Raw genomic sequence first — 19,632 nt, 5'->3', positions numbered from 1 at the left:
TTGCCACTTTGCTGTCAAATCCTCGTCCACATTTGGATTATATTATATCGCAATAGAACACAATCATCTGTGGGCCTTGCAAATCAATCAAAATCCAGTAAAACGGTTGGAGGTGGGGGCGATTGAGGGGTTTGCTTCAGTGAAAATTGGTGGGATTGAGTGAATTAATCTATATTCCAGAAACAATATTAATTAGAATGCCACGTTTACAGTCATGGGGCCACATCGAAGATATTGCAAAGAAAATGTTTGACTAGAGTTTAATTGCGCAACCACTTGATAGCTTTTCTCAAGCACGTAAACAGCCAAAAAGGAACAGAAGGTTAGTTTTGCAAATCCAAACCTTTAATTGTGGTAAAATCACAATGGATGCACACTACTGTTTTTCCTTAGTGTAGTGCTCCTCTTCATGCAGAACTGCTAAACTAATACATAAAGCAAACACTAACTAGCAGGCTTGTGGCGCCATGCGTCCACGCTCAACTCTGGCCAGTCAACATTGGAGACAACATCAGACTTCGTTGCATTCGGAGTATAACATTTTTGAAATCACCTAGTTAAATAAAACCAAAAAGTTTTTGTTGTCGCCAAGTCACCTCAGTCTGCGTGTTGTAGTGTAGGTATTTTTTTCTCTTCCCCAAATTGCCTTCTGCAAACAACTTGAGGGGCCATGAACTTACTACATTTGCAAAATTTGGAACATAAAAGGCTGGATATCTTTGATATGCCACCAATGGGGTAAATGAGCTGTGGGCCCCGTTACAATCTGGTGCAAAGAGGCAGAGGAGCTGTGACGGCAAACAAGAAAATCGAGGCATCATCCATCGATTGCCCATTTCCTGACTGGCTGGATGTTCAGCAGTGAGCGCATGAAAACGCCCAGCCTGAAACTTTGCAGATCACAACAACAACATAGTGATAGAACCACAGTTAATTTTCTGTGTTATAGACTGAACATCCCCACTTGATAGACAATCACACAAAGGGTATCAACAGGAAGGAAAAGTGTCAAAACAAATCAACACCCAAAAAAAAAAAAAAAAAAAACTGACTTGGAGCAAATCTGGACATGTTTGTACTGGGTGGGGGTTTTTTTTTGTTGCTTTTTTGTGGGGTTTTTTTTTACAAAACGGTTTTTTGATTCTTACAATTTAATCCAAACCTTGGCATATTCAGTGGAATTGTCTCAAATTATAATTTTTTGGGGCCAATTGAAAATGGCTGCTAATGTTGTATTATTATCATCATCATCATGGTTCGCATCGGAACCTGTTGTACAAACAGGTTGGTGTATCTGATACTGAGTCCAATGAGACTTTCAAGGTAATCGGTTTCTCGCCATATGTCACCTCGGCTGTAAGGCCAGTGATTGCTGATGCCGTTTGAGGTCTAATTGTATGGTAAAAGTGTGCCATTACAGCATGTGACATGACGTACTCCGAGAAACCTTATTACGCCGTTATTAAAAAGCTCACACTACCCCAGAAAAATAGAAATTTTCACTCATACCAATGACATTCAACATTCATGTGCCAGTGTTTTTGTTCACTGTCTTTTGGTCAAGTCACTTCTTTTTTTTTATTTCTTTATTTTTTAAACATTTGCACTAGGCTTATAAAAATAAATATTTCTCAAAAATGTTTGATAAATTACACAAACGAGCGAAAGTAGATTCAAGAACTTTGGGTGCAATCAGCTGGATCTTGCCGTTGTTCCGAACTACAACTCAAACGGGGTCCCCGCAAACAGAGCTTCACATCTGTAACATCCTTCCCTACACACACGCAAACACATACACACACATTTCTTATACCACGAAGGAGGAGTCCTTTTGGCAACTACAGACCCACCCTCGCATGGACCTCTTGCGAGGCGTTGGGAGGACCTGTGCTACAGAAGACATTTGTGTAACTTGGTAAAAACGTGTTCAGTCTTTCTACAAATGCAAGGCCTGCGGGCCGCAGCAAAGGGAGCATAGCACCATTAAATTGTTCCCCGACACAAACATCCTCGTCTCATGAATCTGTTCTCACAGAAGCGCTGAATTCTCTGCCACGGTGGTGCTATCGATTCAAAGAACTCCACGGTAACACAGCATCAAGTACAACTTATAATCACTTTTATTAGGACTATCTGTCTTGAATTTAAGGCATCAAAAGGTAAATGATTTGTGATGGAGGCTGTGTGTGACGTATCAATCTTCATCAACGGATGGAAACGACAGACCCAGAAAAAGCAGAAAAAAACCCCCAGCTAATGCTAGAAACTGTGCAAACAGCGCTTGGAGCTAAATGCTAAAACCAGAGGGCCAACCTGCTGGTCATAAACAATGTTAGGTGACTGGTTTTAGATATTTTTGAGAACCTGAAGTGATGTGGAAGGTACACGTGTGTGCAGGTGCGGGGCGACACCGAGCCCCCACACACGCTTCAGTCTGGAAGGAAGGATTTGAAGGCACAGAGCACGTCAGTGTTCATGACAGCAAAGTGCATTACGACCACAAAAGGATCTCTGTTGAATGAACTCTGGATGTTAATTGTGAGTGGGTGGGGTGTGTGGCACGGTGACTAACAGCCAACAGGCATGTTAAGGTGTCACCAAAACCTTTTTTTTTTCCTCAGGGGGCGTGACTGACGAAACGACAATGAAGTCCTGAACTGATTGTCAGATGCAAGCCTACAGTCTACTCGGTGTCAAGTGAGCAGCACTCACATGACAGCCCCTCAGGTCGAAACCTACTGCAGCTTAACCACAAAGACTTCAGCCCGTAAAAACAACATGCAGACAGAATCGGTCTGTCCTTGAGCACATCTCATCTCGCCACTAGAGAAGGGGAGAACCTCGTTTCATGGGATTCATTATGATGTGCATGAGCTCTCCCATTGCCCGGAAACTAAATGCTGCTTTTAGGGACTTTTTACTATATTGAATGTGACCTCCCAACAAACTACACAACACTAGCTCCCAGTGTAACACAGATCCCAAAAAAAAACAAAACAAAAAAAAAAACCCACACACACACACACACACACGCACACAAAAGGGGGTAAAAAGAAAGACAAATCAGCATCAACTAAAAACCTGCTAAACTTGTTTTTGCATGTCTAAATTGCTTGACCAAAAAAAAACAACAACACTTGCATATGTCCGAGTCCATTTTTTTGCTGCATGGGCAATTTTGCGAGAAAATCTATTGGAATCAAATTGTCCAGTGAACTCCTCTCTCTCAGGACAACGTCCATCCCAGTACTGAGTTAACAAGCAAATTTCCACGCAAACAATTTTCAACTATTTACAGGTTATCTACATGTGAATTCCTTTAAGATCTCCATGTAAATAAAACAAATTTGCACCTTGACTTTTACCGCTACACTCCCAAACGCAAGGTGGTGGAGTTTTCGTAAACACGGTCTGGTTCCACAGCAGGGCCGAGTGCAAATGTGGCAAGTCCTCGTTTTACTGTGTTCTGAGGTCTAGCGGGGCAAGTCGCCATGTGGCTCATTATCATGATCGCCATTATCACAGTGCAGTTTGGAAAAAGAGACTGGGCCCCATATCTCAAACCTTGAAAAGGAAACAATCGCTTTCCTCATGTTTGTCTTATTACTCCCCTCCAAGCCTCTGCTGCCCTGCTGGGAAACACTTGGGCCCGATGTATGCATTCATCCCCGACTGCAACTAATCCCAAAACACTCAAAGCAATACTGGAATGATGTTTTTTTTTTTTTTCTTTTTCTTTTTAAAGAGAAAACTCTTTATGTGACTCTCCAGGATAGAGTGAGCAGGGAATTTTGGATCTCTGAGTCTTTTTAGTTGGGTTTCCCCTTGAAAGATGCTTTCGGCCAAAAAGGGCTTCAAAGTTTGTGGGTGGAGGCAGAGTCAGGTTCCCGGGAGCATAGGGATGCCAAGAGTTGGCACAACAGACATGGGCACTGATGGTTGGAATTTATTGTCCTTACCGAGGCAGCAAGGTCGGTCTGCATTTGATTGAAGAGGGGTGAGGAGGAAGGAAAAATAAAACCCATCCTTTGAGTTTGCCGCACTGCTTAGTCCGTCAGCAGCCCAGTTACTGAAATACCAACTTTTGGCAACTATGCGAGGAACTTCTTGACTTCAAGCTCAAAGTAGAGCTGCAGGACTGACATGTGATTTCTAGAAGCACAAAGCCTACCACGAGAGGTTTGATGCTTTTAAGAACCGTATCAGATCATGAGGAACCGCGTTTGAGTTTCCTCATGGCAGTTTTACCAAGTTCAGTTTAGTTTTGTTTTGCCAAGGTTTGATTTAGTTCAAGTCTAGCTTGTTTCCTTCCAAAGAGAAATCAAGATAACAAACCAATACATGACATAAAGTATGTTTCTCACAGAACAGAACTAAGAAAAGCCAATGCTCGAATTCTGAAAGGCACAGTACAGAAACAAATGATCTTACCTTGTTATTTTTGCCAAGTAAAGCAAAAGTCCTATGATTCTGTTAGCTGACATTTCAAGTGATGGGCAACAATGCTTGCTAGCAATCCAAATTCCATCCCATTATTTTCTGGGTCTCCTCAGACATCTTTCCAAGACCTGTGCACATCTGCACTTCAATTAAAAGAAAAGGTTAAAACAAAAAACTAAGAGCAAGATTTGTGGCCTCTCTTACCAGCGGAGGCCTCAGCCAGTTCCGATGTTGGAATTTGTTTCATGTCTCAGTGCTGTTTTTTTTTTCTTCCCTCATACGCCGGACATGCATTAAACACAAAGACGACACGTGGGTGCGGAGAGACTCACTGGAAGCCTTTGCGATTGAGTGAAGGCAGTAAAAAACATGGAGCCAAAATTCAAATATGAAAAGTGCCACAAAGAAAGCGTCCCGCGGCAGGAATCTAGTAAAATAACCAAATGGAAGAATCGCTTTTCCGTGTGTTGTGAGATTTTAAATTTAGATTACACTGTCCAGGGATGTCGTGGGGGTGCTGTATTATGAGTATATTTATAATCGCATGCACATAGGTTCTAAATGTTGACTAGGGCGGCAGATGGGGTGAAGACAGCAGAGTTGAGAAAGGAAAAGAGCTGAGTGGGGAGGGGACAAAATATGTGGATGAGAGAGAGAGAGAGAGAGAGAGAGAGAGAGAGAGAGAGAGAGAACTAAGAGTCTAGTTGCCCCACCAGTCGACTTGAGAATGTGAGTAGTTGCCGCCGTAGCCGTCGCTTGTGTAGAAGGTTCCAAAGCCACCTGCGGGCAAAGACAGAGGCAATGTTGGCGCTTTCCTAGCGTACTCTTGTACAACTAAAACTGCCACCAAAATCACAGCCGCACCTGCTGCAAAGCCACGGGCTCCTCCATGTCCCACTTGGTTCCGAACACCGCGCGCTCCAAAGCCTCCGGCGTTGCCTCCGGCGGCCGTCTGACGATAGTCACGCGCTCCAAAACCACCAGCGAACCTTCAAACGCAATCCAAACAAGGAAACGTTGACCACAGCATGAATGGATTTTTTTTTTGGACTGCATGCAAGTCTTCACCAAATCATAATCAATCCGAGGAAAGACTCTGTGTGTTTATGGACCTCTTAGAGCGTCCGCGGTTGCTGCTCTTATGCTGGTGCTCATAAGCCAGGCTCTCGAGCCATGAAGGAACTTCCTGTTTGGCTTCCACCAGGATGTCCAGTAGGTCTTTCGTGATGTTCCCATTCTTGTCGTTGAAGAACGAGGTGGCCAGTCCTGAAGGAAAACAGGCCTTATTGATATCGTTGAGGCTGTGATCATCTGATCAAAGCAGAGATTCTCAAGTGGGTTTCAGACTCTGAATGGGTGGGTTGCAAAGAGGTAGTCCAAAAAAAATTACACGGGTTCCCAATGGTACTGACATGCAATGATGTTTCAAGGTTATGAATGGCGCGGGACGAGGCATAAGGCACCCTCAGTTTACTTGATGTATTTCATTGGCTTCTTTTACACTTGGCAAGTGTTTTGCATACAAATAGCTTATGTAATTAAGATAGTGTAGTTTAGTGATAGACTTGCATATATAAGCCCCATAAAGAAAGAAAGAAAGAAAGAAAGAAAGAAAGAAAGAAAGAAAGAAATAAGAGGACCGCCTGACCAGGGAATTATCCCAGGTTGGACTTGACTTTAATTTGATCAAATAATATTTAGACTTTTCTAAGAGCAAGAGATCAGAGCTTAGATGATGGTAGCTTTTTTAAAAACTTTTTTCTTCATTTTTGTACAAGAAGTTATGTTCATTTCTTAATAAGACGTTCTGAAAAGCACTTTGAACATGTAAGCATGTGTTGCGTTGATAAATATGATGAACTTATTTCTGAACAATTCATGTTCTTCATTGCTCTTCTGTAAAAGTGGGTCGCGGCTTGGCGAAAATAGCAAAATGCAGTTCCCAAGGTGACGACAGTTGAGAACCAGTGGTTTAAAGCATGAGTATGCTCACTATTTACCCCCTAGTGACACAAGCAATAATCTTACCCAGGTTTCCTACTCGTCCTGTGCGTCCAATGCGGTGAACATACTCTTCAATGTCACTTGGCAGGTCGAAGTTAATAACATGTTTCACATTGGAGATGTCAAGACCACGAGCTGCAACCTGAGTGGCAGCAACGGAAGCTTCTAAAACATATGCATGCTGTGCTCCATTTTGCTACATTCAAATTTTACTGACAGCAGTAGCCACCAGGATGGGGCACTTTCCAGATCGAAACTGGTTCAGGGCCTCCTCTCGGTCCCTCTGGGAACGATCGCCGTGGATGCTGGTGCAGGCGTAACCTTCCCGGTACAGGAAGTCCTCCAAGGCGTCTGCGCCTTTTTTGGTCTCCACAAAAACCAGAGTCAGTGAGTCCTTGCCTAATCGACCAAAAGAAAAGAAACAACTGAAAATTAATTGCGATATTTCACTTGCAACAACCTTCACATCACAAGTGAGGATCGTGTTTCAACAACATTCTTTTAGCGAGCTCGCTTTGTTCAACTATTATGGCTGCTCATGTTGGTGACGACAAATGACAAACATGCATTGCAGGACGTATGGATAAACACAAGCAGAAATACATCAAAATAAGTGCAATAATAGGTATGACCACTGATAAAAAGCAACATGTCGAACTGATGACTTTTGTCATAGTAACTGTTGGCATGTTCGACTCATGCCAGGATGCACGGAACCGATGACAAACCAAACTAAAATGAGTATCGCAGGCAGGTAGGCAAAGTTGACGTTGCAAAAAATAATAATAATAAAGGATAAGCGTTGTGGATACGGGTTTCTCTTGTATAGAGCTTACCAGGCTTCTCCATGTTCTCTCCAGCATTGTCCTGCACTTCGCTGGGGATGACTTGGGATAAAACCACACCAAACCATCAACACCAACTAATGCTCTTGGCCCTCGCACCAGTTCAGCAACCACGTTGTGTGCCTTATTTTTTCTTTCCAGGCGCGGGTGTTTGCGTGTACCGTTACGGCCGGGACAGGAGACCGATCACGCGTTCCGACCGTCTCACCTGTGGCACTGAGCAGGTCCAGGAGAAAAGACCTCTTGTCGCTCTCTTCCACCCAAACCACCTTCTGAGTGATGTTCTCTGAGGTGGAGCCCACTCGTCCCACTGCCAGGAAGATGTAGTCATCCAGGAAATCCCTGGCCAGGATCTGCAAAGGGGCAAGCAGGAGTTACAGGTTTTGCCCCACAGTGAGATTAGGAACATGCAAGTTGCACGTGGAACAGAGGTTCACGGCGCATTCACGGAGCACACACCTGTATTTCTTTGGGAAAGGTGGCGCTGAACATCATGGTCTGCCGGTTGCCTTTCGGAGGCATGGTGTCCTGTTCAACGATGCGCCGTATCTGAGGCTCAAAGCCCATGTCCAGCATGCGATCCGCTTCATCCAGGACAAGGTACCTATCGCAAAAAACACATGTCGAGCTGTTGACTAAAAAAAATACACAGTCAAAGACAAACAACTCAAGTTACGCCACTCGACTTCCTTTAAATTTGTTTTAAGATGCCTAACGTTTTGCTATGACTGTCTTTTCATTTTATCTCTCGCCACTGATGGATGTTTATTGTCTGACATCTGTGCAGGCAGCATCGGTGACAAAAGGAGTATGAATATCTGTCTGTCACTACATACGTGCGGACTGTGACTGACTGGGAACCACTCAAGAGTGAAGTCTGCCTCGAGCCCAAAGTCAGATGGGGTCGGTTCCGTTTTTTAATATTTTAACAACTGTTAATGATCATTTTGTATAGTATGAAACTTCTTTGTAGTGAGTTGTCAAATTATTTCGAAAAGGAAATATCGTAATGTTTATCACGTCTGTGGCATTTGTAAGATCTTTGGATGAAGCAAGATTAAATTGAAGTTATAAGGATAATTAAGGCATTAGTTTTGGAAAATAAAATGCAATACTTTTTAAGGATCTGCATACACATTTGATCGAGGAATTTGGGAACAAAAAAGCCATTGTGTGATTGACTTCTTAGTCAACAATTCTGGTCAAAACATGTTTACTTGTTTGTTTTATATAGCACATCGGGTTTTCATAATATTAATATAGTAACAATAATTAATATTGCAATGTATTTTGGAATAGATTAGGGCTAGGCTCAGCAACAGGTGTTTTTTTTTCTAAAATGGCATAGCTATAAATTAGAACGCATAGTGCAAGCTTTTACAGATCAAACTAAAAACAAAAAATGACAATCTCTTAAAAACATTTTTGGGGCACATAATGCCATCTCCAATTAAAATTTGCTGTTGACCACTTTAATTGTTGGCCATAGTGGGTACGTTGGAGTAGAACTTGGCAGGAATTCGTGTTTACGCAGGAGATTGATAAAAAAAAAATTTAAAAAAAGTATTTTTTTTTGTTTGTGTGTGGCGTTTTTTTGCCTTTAGAAATGCATATAGAACACTAACAGCAATCTTCTCCACCAAATGCCTATAACAAAAACACAGGTAAAATACCACGAAAATTCCCACCATGCAGAATTTGCTGTTTTGGTGGGCGTACAACGAGCACAGGTGCAAGAGTCACCTGGCTGTCCTCTCGGCAAGCACAGTAAGTGAAAGGGTTTTTTTTTTCTTTGGCTGGACACCACAGTGGGCAAACCTTTCTTCAGCCCATGTCCATGTTTTTGTGTTCTAACTTGCATGTTCTGCGTAAATTCAGTAAGCGCAGTCCATTTTCAGTGAATATAGATTTTCATCACTACTGAATAAAATCAATGGCGTCGTCAGCGTCAAGTTAACATCGGCTAAACTTTCAACGTGTTACTGCCACCTGAAAATCTGAAGTAATGCATCCCCTACCAGCTTACCACCAAACATCAATGATAAGCTCGCTGGTAGAGCTCTACTCCACATAATGATCTTACTTGCAGTAGTCTAGTCCAATCTTGCCCCTCTCCATCATGTCCACGAGTCTTCCCGGGGTAGCCACCAGTAGGTGACATCCTCTCTCGAGATCTCGGATCTGCTGGCCAATATCTGCTCCGCCATACACGACACAGGGGCGGACTCTGGATCGGTATGAAAACTAAAACACAATAATAATAAAATGTTATTTGTAAATGCCTTTCAAGGCGGTCAAGGACACCGTACATAAACAAGAGTAAAAAAATAATTTTGCATAAGAAACTAAACAAAAATATAGCTCAATGTAAATTAAGAATAGGCGAAGCCGTTTGAAGAAACGGAGGTCTGGGGACAATGAGTTCAACAGCATCTCAAGGCTCTACTACCCAGGGGTCTAAAGGCACATTCAGAAATACGTTCCAAGCGTGCACTGGTTCACTACGACCGTTCGGAACCTCAGAGTCGTTCAATTTATTCAGAATGCACCAAAGAGTGCACCAGTGCAAATTAATTGGAAATTGTTGGAAACTAATTACGAGTGGAGCGCACTGCCTCCGACTACGTTACTCTTCAGAGTGAATTTCCGAACAAGCCCAAAGACAGGCAGGCAATTTACAGAAAACGGCGTCGAGGAGAATGAGGTAGATGATGATAAGCAGGGGCCCCAGGACAGACCCCTGGGGCCCACCTGAAGTGGCTGGGTAGGAATCCGACAAAAAGCAGTGCAGTTGGATGAATTAAACACAAGAAAAAAACCTACCTTCCTGGCTTCATCATATATCTGTAGAGCTAGCTCTCGAGTAGGGGCAAGGACCAGCGAAATGGGGTACTGCTTGCGACGGCCATATTTTCCATTCTCCTACAATCGTGGAATAATTACCACATGATAATCAATGAGCAGCAGTTTATTGATGGAAGATTAATATCAGTGTAAAAAAGAAAAAAAAAACATAACAGATATAACAGCAGATAAAGTGACAAGAAATAACCACTAGGGCAATAAGAAAAGCATAATGTGCATCACCACCTTGGACAATGATGCATAAATTATAACGTATATACTGTAAGCCCTCGAAGTGGCAGTTTGCTTATAAGCTATCAAGCAATTGTCACATTTGGATCCACTGCAATCAAGATTGTAATGCCAATACACTCCCTTCCAAAAGTATAGAAACGGTTCGGCCAATTGTGTTATTTTTGATACAAACTGAAAACATTTGTGCAGGGCTGTCACGATAATTATTACATCAACAAATATCGAAAAAATGGACACGGTAGTTTTTTGTACTTGATAAATGGTCGTTTGCATTTGTGTTTATCCGCATCATAATTCACTCGCACTGCACCTTCCCTCTGCATTCTCACCTTGTTTGCTACAGTGAGAGTCGACACTGGGAGTACCTACCTGCCCAGAGGCTTTCGCTGCATTCAGAGCATCTCCTGGTCCCTCGGCGTAGATTTGGCTGAGAACTGGCAGCAGGAATGCCGCTGTCTTCCCAGAACCTGTGCACAGAACATGGCAAAATCTGCAGCTTGGTCCTGATTCTGCATATTAAGACACAGAAGTCTCAGACAGTATGTCATACCTGTCTGTGCGCAGGCCATGAGGTCTCGCTTGGACTTGACGATTGGAATGGCATATTTCTGGACAGGGGTTGGTCGGGTGTAGCGGCTCAGCGCAATGTTGCCCATGATAATCTCACCCATGTCTATGTCCTGGAACTACACACCAGGATAGCAATTTGAATTGGTCACACTTGAAAACAAAACATCAGGTGTAAAAAAAAAAAAAAAACATTCCATTCCATTCTGACTTACACTCTCGATGTGATGAGGGCAATTCTGTCCAGTGGCCTCAACAGGAATGTCATCATATTTCTCAAAATTAATCCCAGTGTTGCTGCCGGAGAACAACTCACTAGAAGGTAGAATGAGGAACAGTTTAACACTACATGTACATGTTGTACAAGCATGATATTTAATGCTTTCATGCTTGACCAGCCTTTGGAGAATGAGGTACACATGCACAATTGTTTAAAAAAATGTGGATTTCAAAAGTTAGTTAGCAGGCTACTCCCTAAATCCACGTAGGATGATGTAAGACAGGGGTGCCCAACCAGTCGATCATGATCGACCAGTAGCCCGTGGACTGGTCGCAAGTTGCTCGCGAGGGCCACAGTAGGAAATGGAAAAAAAATTGTGTTATTAACATTATATATTTTTGTGTAAGTCTACACAGCACCCTAAGCATCCTATCAGTTTCATTTTCACCAAAAAGTATGCAAAAAATAAAAAAGCACTTCACCGGAATTCGTTAGTGGTCAGTAGTCTGCAATTGCAGCGTGCAATCGAGCTATTGCGATCTCAGGTTTTTTTTTTTCTTAACCTCATTCAAAGTTTGTTTCATCTGCAATTCACCAATGGCATTGGTGGAGAATGGCAATCTGGAGCACTAGGAGAAGCATTTTAAAACAGTACATGTAAGTTTCTGCACTTAACATGCTGCGAAAGTGCATCCCATTACTCCGTGTCAGGTCTCGACTAAGGTAGGCAATGATTTCCTTTTCACTCTTGTTAAAAGAAAGATTTTTCTGTTTCTTTGATATTAGAGGCCATTATGGCTGCTGCTCATCATGGCATGCGTGTGTGTGCGTGTATGCGCAAATGCGTTAGTATGTGCCGCGCGTGTGTGTATGCATGTGCAGTAATGGTCAATCGGGGGAGGTTGGTTGCTTGAAAAGTAGCTCTCGGGTCAAAAAGCTTGGGCACCCCTGATAGAATGAGGTACACATGCACAATTGTTTAAAAAAATGTGGATTTCAAAAGTTAGTTAGCAGGCTACTCCCTAAATCCACGTAGGATGATGTAAGACAGGGGTGCCCAACCAGTCGATCATGATCGACCAGTAGCCCGTGGACTGGTCGCAAGTTGCTCGCGAGGGCCACAGTAGGAAATGGAAAAAAAATTGTGTTATTAACATTATATATTTTTGTGTAAGTCTACACAGCACCCTAAGCATCCTATCAGTTTCATTTTCACCAAAAAGTATGCAAAAAATAAAAAAGCACTTCACCGGAATTCGTTAGTGGTCAGTAGTCTGCAATTGCAGCGTGCAATCGAGCTATTGCGATCTCAGGTTTTTTTTTTTCTTAACCTCATTCAAAGTTTGTTTCATCTGCAATTCACCAATGGCATTGGTGGAGAATGGCAATCTGGAGCACTAGGAGAAGCATTTTAAAACAGTACATGTAAGTTTCTGCACTTAACATGCTGCGAAAGTGCATCCCATTACTCCGTGTCAGGTCTCGACTAAGGTAGGCAATGATTTCCTTTTCACTCTTGTTAAAAGAAAGATTTTTCTGTTTCTTTGATATTAGAGGCCATTATGGCTGCTGCTCATCATGGCATGCGTGTGTGTGCGTGTATGCGCAAATGCGTTAGTATGTGCCGCGCGTGTGTGTATGCATGTGCAGTAATGGTCAATCGGGGGAGGTTGGTTGCTTGAAAAGTAGCTCTCGGGTCAAAAAGCTTGGGCACCCCTGATGCAAGACATTACCAAGAGACAGGATTTTTCATGCTCATGACAGTGACAAATTTCACAAAATTATACAGCTGTTGTATTGGATATGACGAGACTGTGCAAGCACATATGGCGTTTCTCCTTACGAGGCCCGTCAACGTCCAACTTACTGTTCAAGTCGCTCATTGAGGGGTGTTGGTTTGGACCAGTCTCCATCAGTGCAGGCCTCTTCCACCCAGCGGCTGTTTCCGCCGCCGCTATACCCACCATGGTCAAACCTAAGCCAAAAAAGAACAATAATGTCGAACAAATGTGCATCTGCAACCTTAAGCATGTTATAATAGAATTTCAACTACAGTAGTAATCTTGATTTATCGGTTTAATTTGTTCCATGACCAAGCTTGTCACTCCATATACTTGTGTAGCAACTACATTTTCCACAATGAAATGAATTGAAATGTTATTCATCCATTCCAGTCTCACAAATAACACCTATTTTAAAGAAATGAAAAATAGCATTGTAGAAAAACATGATATCCAGAAATAAACTGGTGTAATTACTGTACATACTGCAGTATTTGTGTGTTGCATGTGTGCCTTTTAGGGGTGTGGCCTGGTGAGTGAAGCTTAAGAGCTAGAATCTGAGTTGTTACTGGTGAGTGGGCTCATTTTGCATATGTGACTGTTGCCCTGTTCAACAAACAGTTGAAAATTGCATTAGTGATTGTAGTTCTCCTTGCCCACATGTGAGGGCATCATTTTTCACTTTGCTCAAGGGCTGGCATATCCGAATCTTACTTGCATCTCAAACTTTGTCTTCCAACACAAAGCGGGGGAAAGAAAAAAAAAAAACCCGAATCAACCAAGCATCGGCTAGCAAAAAAAACAAAAACGAAACAAAAACCTAAGTTTGGGCACTGTCAGTAAGCCTGCACTGTACCTGTCCACATTATGTTGTGACTGTCATCAAGCTTGGCCATAAATGGAAAGGGAAGAACTTTACTATCATCTCACCGTCCACGATTTGCATTGCTTCTGTCATTAAAGAAAGCAGATTTTCCTCGATTGTTTCCGAAGCTGCTGTAGGCATCCTTGGCAGTGTTCCAACCGCCAGCGTCTGACAAGGTCATAGAACACACGAAGAAAAAGGCCTCAAGTTTCCTCAACCAAGAAGATCAATGTTCACACGCAGTCAAATAGGATCGGCACCTTTGCTTTCATACAACCCGAAGCCCATTGACTGAGCAGGGTTGATGGGATTGAAGGATCCACCTCTGTTGCCACGATAGCCGCCTCCGCCCATGCCCCCTCGGCCCCGTTCCATGCGAGGCGGGCCACGATTGTAAGTGTTCCCGCCAGTCATACGGTTGTCATGGTAGCCATTGACAAAGTTGCCGCGGGCCCCATCCCAGCCAACTGCAGACAGAAAGAGAGTACAGTAACTCAATAATTGATGATGAGCGATTTCAAGTTGAAAGGAAAGGCATCTTACAGGCGGCGGCAGGTGCGATGGTGTAGCCTGCCCTGGCAGCAAACACATTTCCTCCTACGATAAGAAGAAAATATTTCACCAGTGGTTTCGCCTGTTATAAATGCGACTATAATACAAAAGTGAAATGTGGCCAGTTTGTCGAGATAGAAGTAGGGCTGAACGATTTTAGGAGAAGAATGAATTGTGATTTTTCTGACAGAAATTGCGATTTGGATTCGATTCACGGCGGCTGCAGTGCAACATTCACTATGTAGAGCAGTGCTTCTCAAATAGCGAGGCGCGCCGTCAAGGGGGGGTACATTTGAACTCGGGATCATGCTTTTTTATTTTGATTTTTTTTACTGTCCTAGAATAAAGTGCAATTGCACCTCCACTACATTAGGGGGCAGTGACGCTCTAATTGGCAGAGTGCGCGCAGGGAGCATTCGTTCGGTGTTTTGTTTGCACTGAGCATGCGCGCTTTGCACACAGCACAGAGTATGAGTATGAAGTGCAGACACGAAGTCAACAGGCGGAGAGAGACGGAGAAAAGAGAAGGTCTCCCGAAAGCTAAAACGAGGAAATATGACGAAGCGCCTGTCGCGCTTGGCTTCACTGTGACTACGGTGGTAGACGAGGAAAGACCGGTATACCTACTGTGTCTAAAAATTTTGGCAGCGGACAGCATGGAGCCAAATAAATTAAGGCGTCACTTAAAGACATTACACCCCAATCACGCTGATGAGCGGCTTGACTTTTTTTCAGCGAAAACGTGCCGAATATTGCCAACAATCATACCACTTTGTGACTGCTACTTGTAGCCATTAATCCAGACATCTTTGATTTAAAAAAAAAAAAAAAAAAAAAAAATCAGCACAAATTATTTTAGATATTTTTGTTTTGCAGGTTTTCATATTGTGCTCCTGAATTAATGTTGGTGATCAGTTTGAATGCATTATTATTTATTGATTGAATGTAATTTTATTTTTCAGTATTATATGGTTTGATATGGTCAGTCAAAAAATGTTTATCGTTTAAATAAGGATTTAATTTTATTTTTGAATTTCAGATGCACTTAAAATCTTTTCTGTTACAGTTACTAAAGCTATTCTTTGTTGTAAGTTGGTCCACATTTCTTTCTTTTTTATTCTCTTATACGTTAAGGATACAGTGTTATGCAAATGTGTACTTATAACAATTTTATAGACAAATGATACTATTTATAGTCGCGCAGGGGAGGGACGCGAGATGTTTTCTTCTTCCTGGGGGGGTGGGGGGGGCATGACAGAAAATAATTGAGAAGCACTGATGTAGAGTAACATTTACAAGCAGGACAGAAAATGACTGTATACCATCAAAACATTAAAAGCTATCACTCGAATAAAGCACACACCATAGAGCAGGGGTCTCAAACTCAGTTCCTGGAGGGCCGCTGTCCTGCATGTTTTCCAAGTCTCGCTGTTGCAACACAGCTGATTCAAATGATCAGATCATCAGCAAGCTCTGCGGAAGCCTGACATTGAACCTGTTCATTTGAATCAGGTGTGTTGCAACAGGGAGACTTGGAAAACATGCAGGACAGCGGCCCTCCAGGAACTACGTTTGAGACCCCTGCCATTGAGAGTCTGTGTGAGGGAGGCAGTCCTTTTTCAAGGTTTTTGCAAGGATCCAATAAAGAAAGACCTACTGCTTGCTGTCATATGTGAATATAGAATAATTGTAAAAATACATTTTTAACCAAAAATGGTTTCAATTTTGTATTTATGAATGTGATCTTAACACATAAGTGTAACATTGTAGATTAATACTTTTTTTCCTTTTTTTTGTTAAAGACTCAACTGCTTCACACAGTGACTGATGGCTTAGTGACACGGCCTGAAATTCATATCAGGGTAATGATGAGAGCAAAAGTGTAAAAATCAGTTTGAAGTATGTCTAAATGGGACAGTTAAAAATATTTCCTGTTGAAACGGTCAAAAAGTATCATATTTATTCCTCATCGTTGCTTCTTTTCCTTCACATTCTCATGTAACCATGTTTTTTTTTTCTTTTATGCAATGAAATCAATGTAACAAAACCGTCCTTTAGCAAACCTAAATTGATTAAACTGATACTGTAGACTAATTTTGACACTTAATTGCATCGATCTCAAAACTTAGAATTCGTTGGTGCAAAACAGTGCACATAAGCACAAATAACATTGCTGATAGCATCAATATTTAAGATACTTTTGATATCGAGCTCCTCATGACTGACATCAGCCATAACCTTTTCATTTCCGGTTTTCGAGTGTGTGCTCTGTAGCTGTTGTCTTATGACATCTCCAGATAGTTATTAGTTGTAATACACGGAGGCGAAAATTTGTAGAGAGGTGGATCCGCACCTTGCGGCTCCCACAGACGTCGTACAGAGCAAGACAGCTTAGCACCTAGTATTTGTGAGCAGCCAGGTAAGCAAAAGGACTTCCAGGAGGATGGGTGACAGCCTGATGTAGACGCGACACAGCTCAGAGTTGAGTGGTCTGTGGGAATTGTTCGTCAATAGCATGCCAGTTCTGATTGGTGAGCTTAGGATAAGAGTGCTTTAAAAAAATATCACAAAATTGCACTGTCTGAGACCACAGTTTTGCTCCCAAATGAATGAATCGTTCAGCCCCGGATAGCAGTGAAGTGAATGCAGCAAGACAGCTTTTCAAGACATAGCATTCAGAGTCTTGGGACCTCGAGGGTGCATAGGAAGTATTTTGTTGGAAGAAGCACTTAATAGCTGCTCCTCACCATTTTTAGGACCATCTTTGTTCCGTAAATGTGGAGGAATGTATCTTCCTGCAGACACGAGAGAGACATCAGCCTCATTCTAATAATCAGCAAATAGGGCAGGCACATTCAATGAAAACCTAAAAACATCCTCAATGCAACAAATTGTGGTGGCGATCTGCAATATTCACAGCGCCACATTATGGCCCCATGCAGCTGCCTCTATATCTCCAAGGCAAGGCAACCCTTGCTTTATCAGCAGGGTGTGTGATTAAACATAAGAACATAGGAAGCGCTTACTGTTGGTGCCACCACCTTGTCCGTCTGCCACATTCAAGTCTAGGACAGCAAGCTGGGAATGGAAACACATAGACAAGTTTTCGTAAAGATTTACTCATTATCAACTCATTACCTTGTTGGCAATAGTCAGTTCGTCAGACTTGATATTGATATGATTATAGGCACACACACACACACACACACACACACACACACACACACACACCATACAGTGTCAGACATAACAATCAAATGCTCTTCCACACGTCATTTCAGTTGGTATACTATATACTTTTTGTGACAATTTGGCTGTGGCTCGGTAACTGTTGAAAATACACATCGAAATCACATTGCAGTGAAGCGGCAGAAACCTGCCTCGACCAAATCAAAATGGAAATGAATTCAATAGCAAGAACGCCGTTACTCTATCCTTACAATTTTACAATGTCAAAAGGAATGGTGTTAAAACGGTCATTATGAAAAATTAAATCAGGAATGGCCCAAGACTTGTGCACTGAACTGTACCGTGCCATTTGCCGTCCAGTGCGTGGGTTTAAATTCCGCATTAAATCATTTTACAAATCATCATGCATTGCAACCAAGAGAAAATATCATAATAATTTTTGTTAGCTAAATTTTGACTGCAATTTTGCGCACTATTTTAATTCACTGGGCAATATGAGTACTTTCTTTTCTTGATTTGGCTGGTAGCACAGTGACAGTCAGATGCTTTTCCCTACATCGCTAGTGACGCAGAATATTTTCGCAACGTATGCGCGTACAAAAAGCTTGTAAGATTTGACAGCAAGGTGTGTCGCGCTGTCAAATGCAGATATGAGCACGCCAGCTTCACAGGCTCGAAACTTGAGCGCACCTCCATTTCATTTTGTGTCGAGGCGCAAGACAAACGCAGCGAAGATAATAGTGGATCGATGCGTTTCATATGCTCACCGGAACGCGCCGATGGAGGCCAGCGTTATTTGGCAATCACTTTTCTGCACTAAGAAACATTTTATGAGCCCAATGACGCTTTACGAAAATACGTGTTTAGGTAAAAGTATGTGTGGGTATGTTAAATATAAAAGCTACGTCAATTAATGTTGCGAGAAATACGTATCACAGGTTGATCATTCGTCACTTGTCGTCAGGCAAATCCTTGACTGAAGCGCACCCAATGCTAGTAAGATAGCATCTCGCTAGCGGTTGTTAGCCGGTAAGCTAACATCATTCTAAGACTTTTTTTGCCTCCGCATGACGCCACAAGCAACAGCAAACGAGTTGCTTACCTGTTGTTCTAGACCATGGACATTCTCCACGGACACATGACTCATCACTAGGGAATATGGAGGAAAAATGTTGACGTTGAGAAAAAGACCTCTTTGTTAGCCGGGGTTCGATGTACTGTTATCGCCCCTTTGTCGCGTGCCTCGCCGCGACAAAAGAGATATTTGGCAGGTTTGCACGAATAGCCTTCACTTTGCAGAACGCACGCCGAAGTTTGCTTCAAATTCCACTACGTTTGGTCACCAAGGTGCTACTTGATGCAAACCCAGCTGATGTCGATTTGTTCTACAGCTGGGAATGAAGATGTGTTAAGAAAGCACGCGTGAAACAAATGGAAGAAAAAACATCCGGTGATGGTGGAAAATAAAAGTAAAATAAAAGTATGGTACAACGTTTCAAAAACCAGGGAAGGTGAGCACAAAATAATAACCAATTTTATAAATTGTATTTAATTCTAGGGGTTGAAAATATGTTGATGTTTAGCGAATAGATAAAATTACCCGGATATCTACCGGTTCCTCTTATGATACTGAATATTTAGTTCACGACAGGGGCGTCACTAGGCTTCAAGAACAAGGGGCGCTTAGCCCCAAGGGGAACACAGCCCCTTTAGGGTGGTCCGGGGGCATGCACCCCCGGGAGAATTTTTTTCTACATTCTGTTAAAAATCCATCAATTCCGTGCACTTTGAGAGCAAAATGAAGAGGCTATGAAGAACTACACACATCACATTAGTATCCTCTTTACTATGATGGGGCTTCCTCCCCTGGACTTTAACGGGACTAGATAATAGAAATTATAAAGAGTTCAAAAGTTCAATCTTGGTTGTTCAAGGGAATTAGAAGGATGCCCGATAACATAACCTATATGACAGTAGGCCTATATTCCTCTCTACCAAAATGTATTAATATATGCTTAGCCCCCAGAAGACTATGTATTTTGAGATGTCTGCCGTGATATGCAATTTAAG

At 42.3% G+C, this 19,632-nt stretch overlaps 1 protein-coding gene across 4 annotated transcripts; it reads right to left on the bottom strand.

Annotated features, from left to right (window-relative positions):
- Positions 1 to 2,618: 2,618 nt before the first annotated feature.
- Positions 2,619 to 19,003, bottom strand: LOC109528425 (ATP-dependent RNA helicase DDX3X-like). Of its 4 annotated transcripts, XM_019890984.1 has the most exons (21): positions 18,665 to 19,003; positions 17,400 to 17,451; positions 17,121 to 17,168; positions 14,365 to 14,418; positions 14,082 to 14,288; positions 13,887 to 13,989; positions 13,043 to 13,150; positions 11,171 to 11,270; positions 10,939 to 11,074; positions 10,758 to 10,855; positions 10,113 to 10,211; positions 9,373 to 9,533; positions 7,749 to 7,893; positions 7,498 to 7,642; positions 7,281 to 7,331; positions 6,662 to 6,843; positions 6,469 to 6,586; positions 5,553 to 5,706; positions 5,305 to 5,429; positions 5,132 to 5,220; positions 2,619 to 5,101 (listed from the first exon to the last, which is right to left on the bottom strand). In XM_019890984.1, the coding sequence occupies exons 1-20, from the start codon at positions 18,707 to 18,709 to the stop codon at positions 5,141 to 5,143; spliced, it is 2,211 nt and encodes a 736-aa protein (XP_019746543.1). In that variant the 5' UTR covers positions 18,710 to 19,003; the 3' UTR covers positions 2,619 to 5,101; positions 5,132 to 5,140. The 4 variants fall into 4 exon arrangements, with proteins under 4 accessions (XP_019746543.1, XP_019746545.1, XP_019746544.1 ...); XM_019890986.1 differs by lacking the exon at positions 7,281 to 7,331; XM_019890985.1 differs by lacking the exon at positions 17,121 to 17,168.
- Positions 19,004 to 19,632: the final 629 nt, after the last annotated feature.

The sequence above is a fragment of the Hippocampus comes genome, unplaced genomic scaffold (genome assembly GCF_001891065.2).
Source record: "Hippocampus comes isolate QL1 unplaced genomic scaffold, H_comes_QL1_v1.1 scaffold174, whole genome shotgun sequence".
NCBI classification, from domain to species: Eukaryota; Metazoa; Chordata; class Actinopteri; order Syngnathiformes; family Syngnathidae; genus Hippocampus; species Hippocampus comes.
Note: the sequence above shows the minus strand (reverse complement) of the source record. Positions and strands in the feature narration are given on the sequence as shown.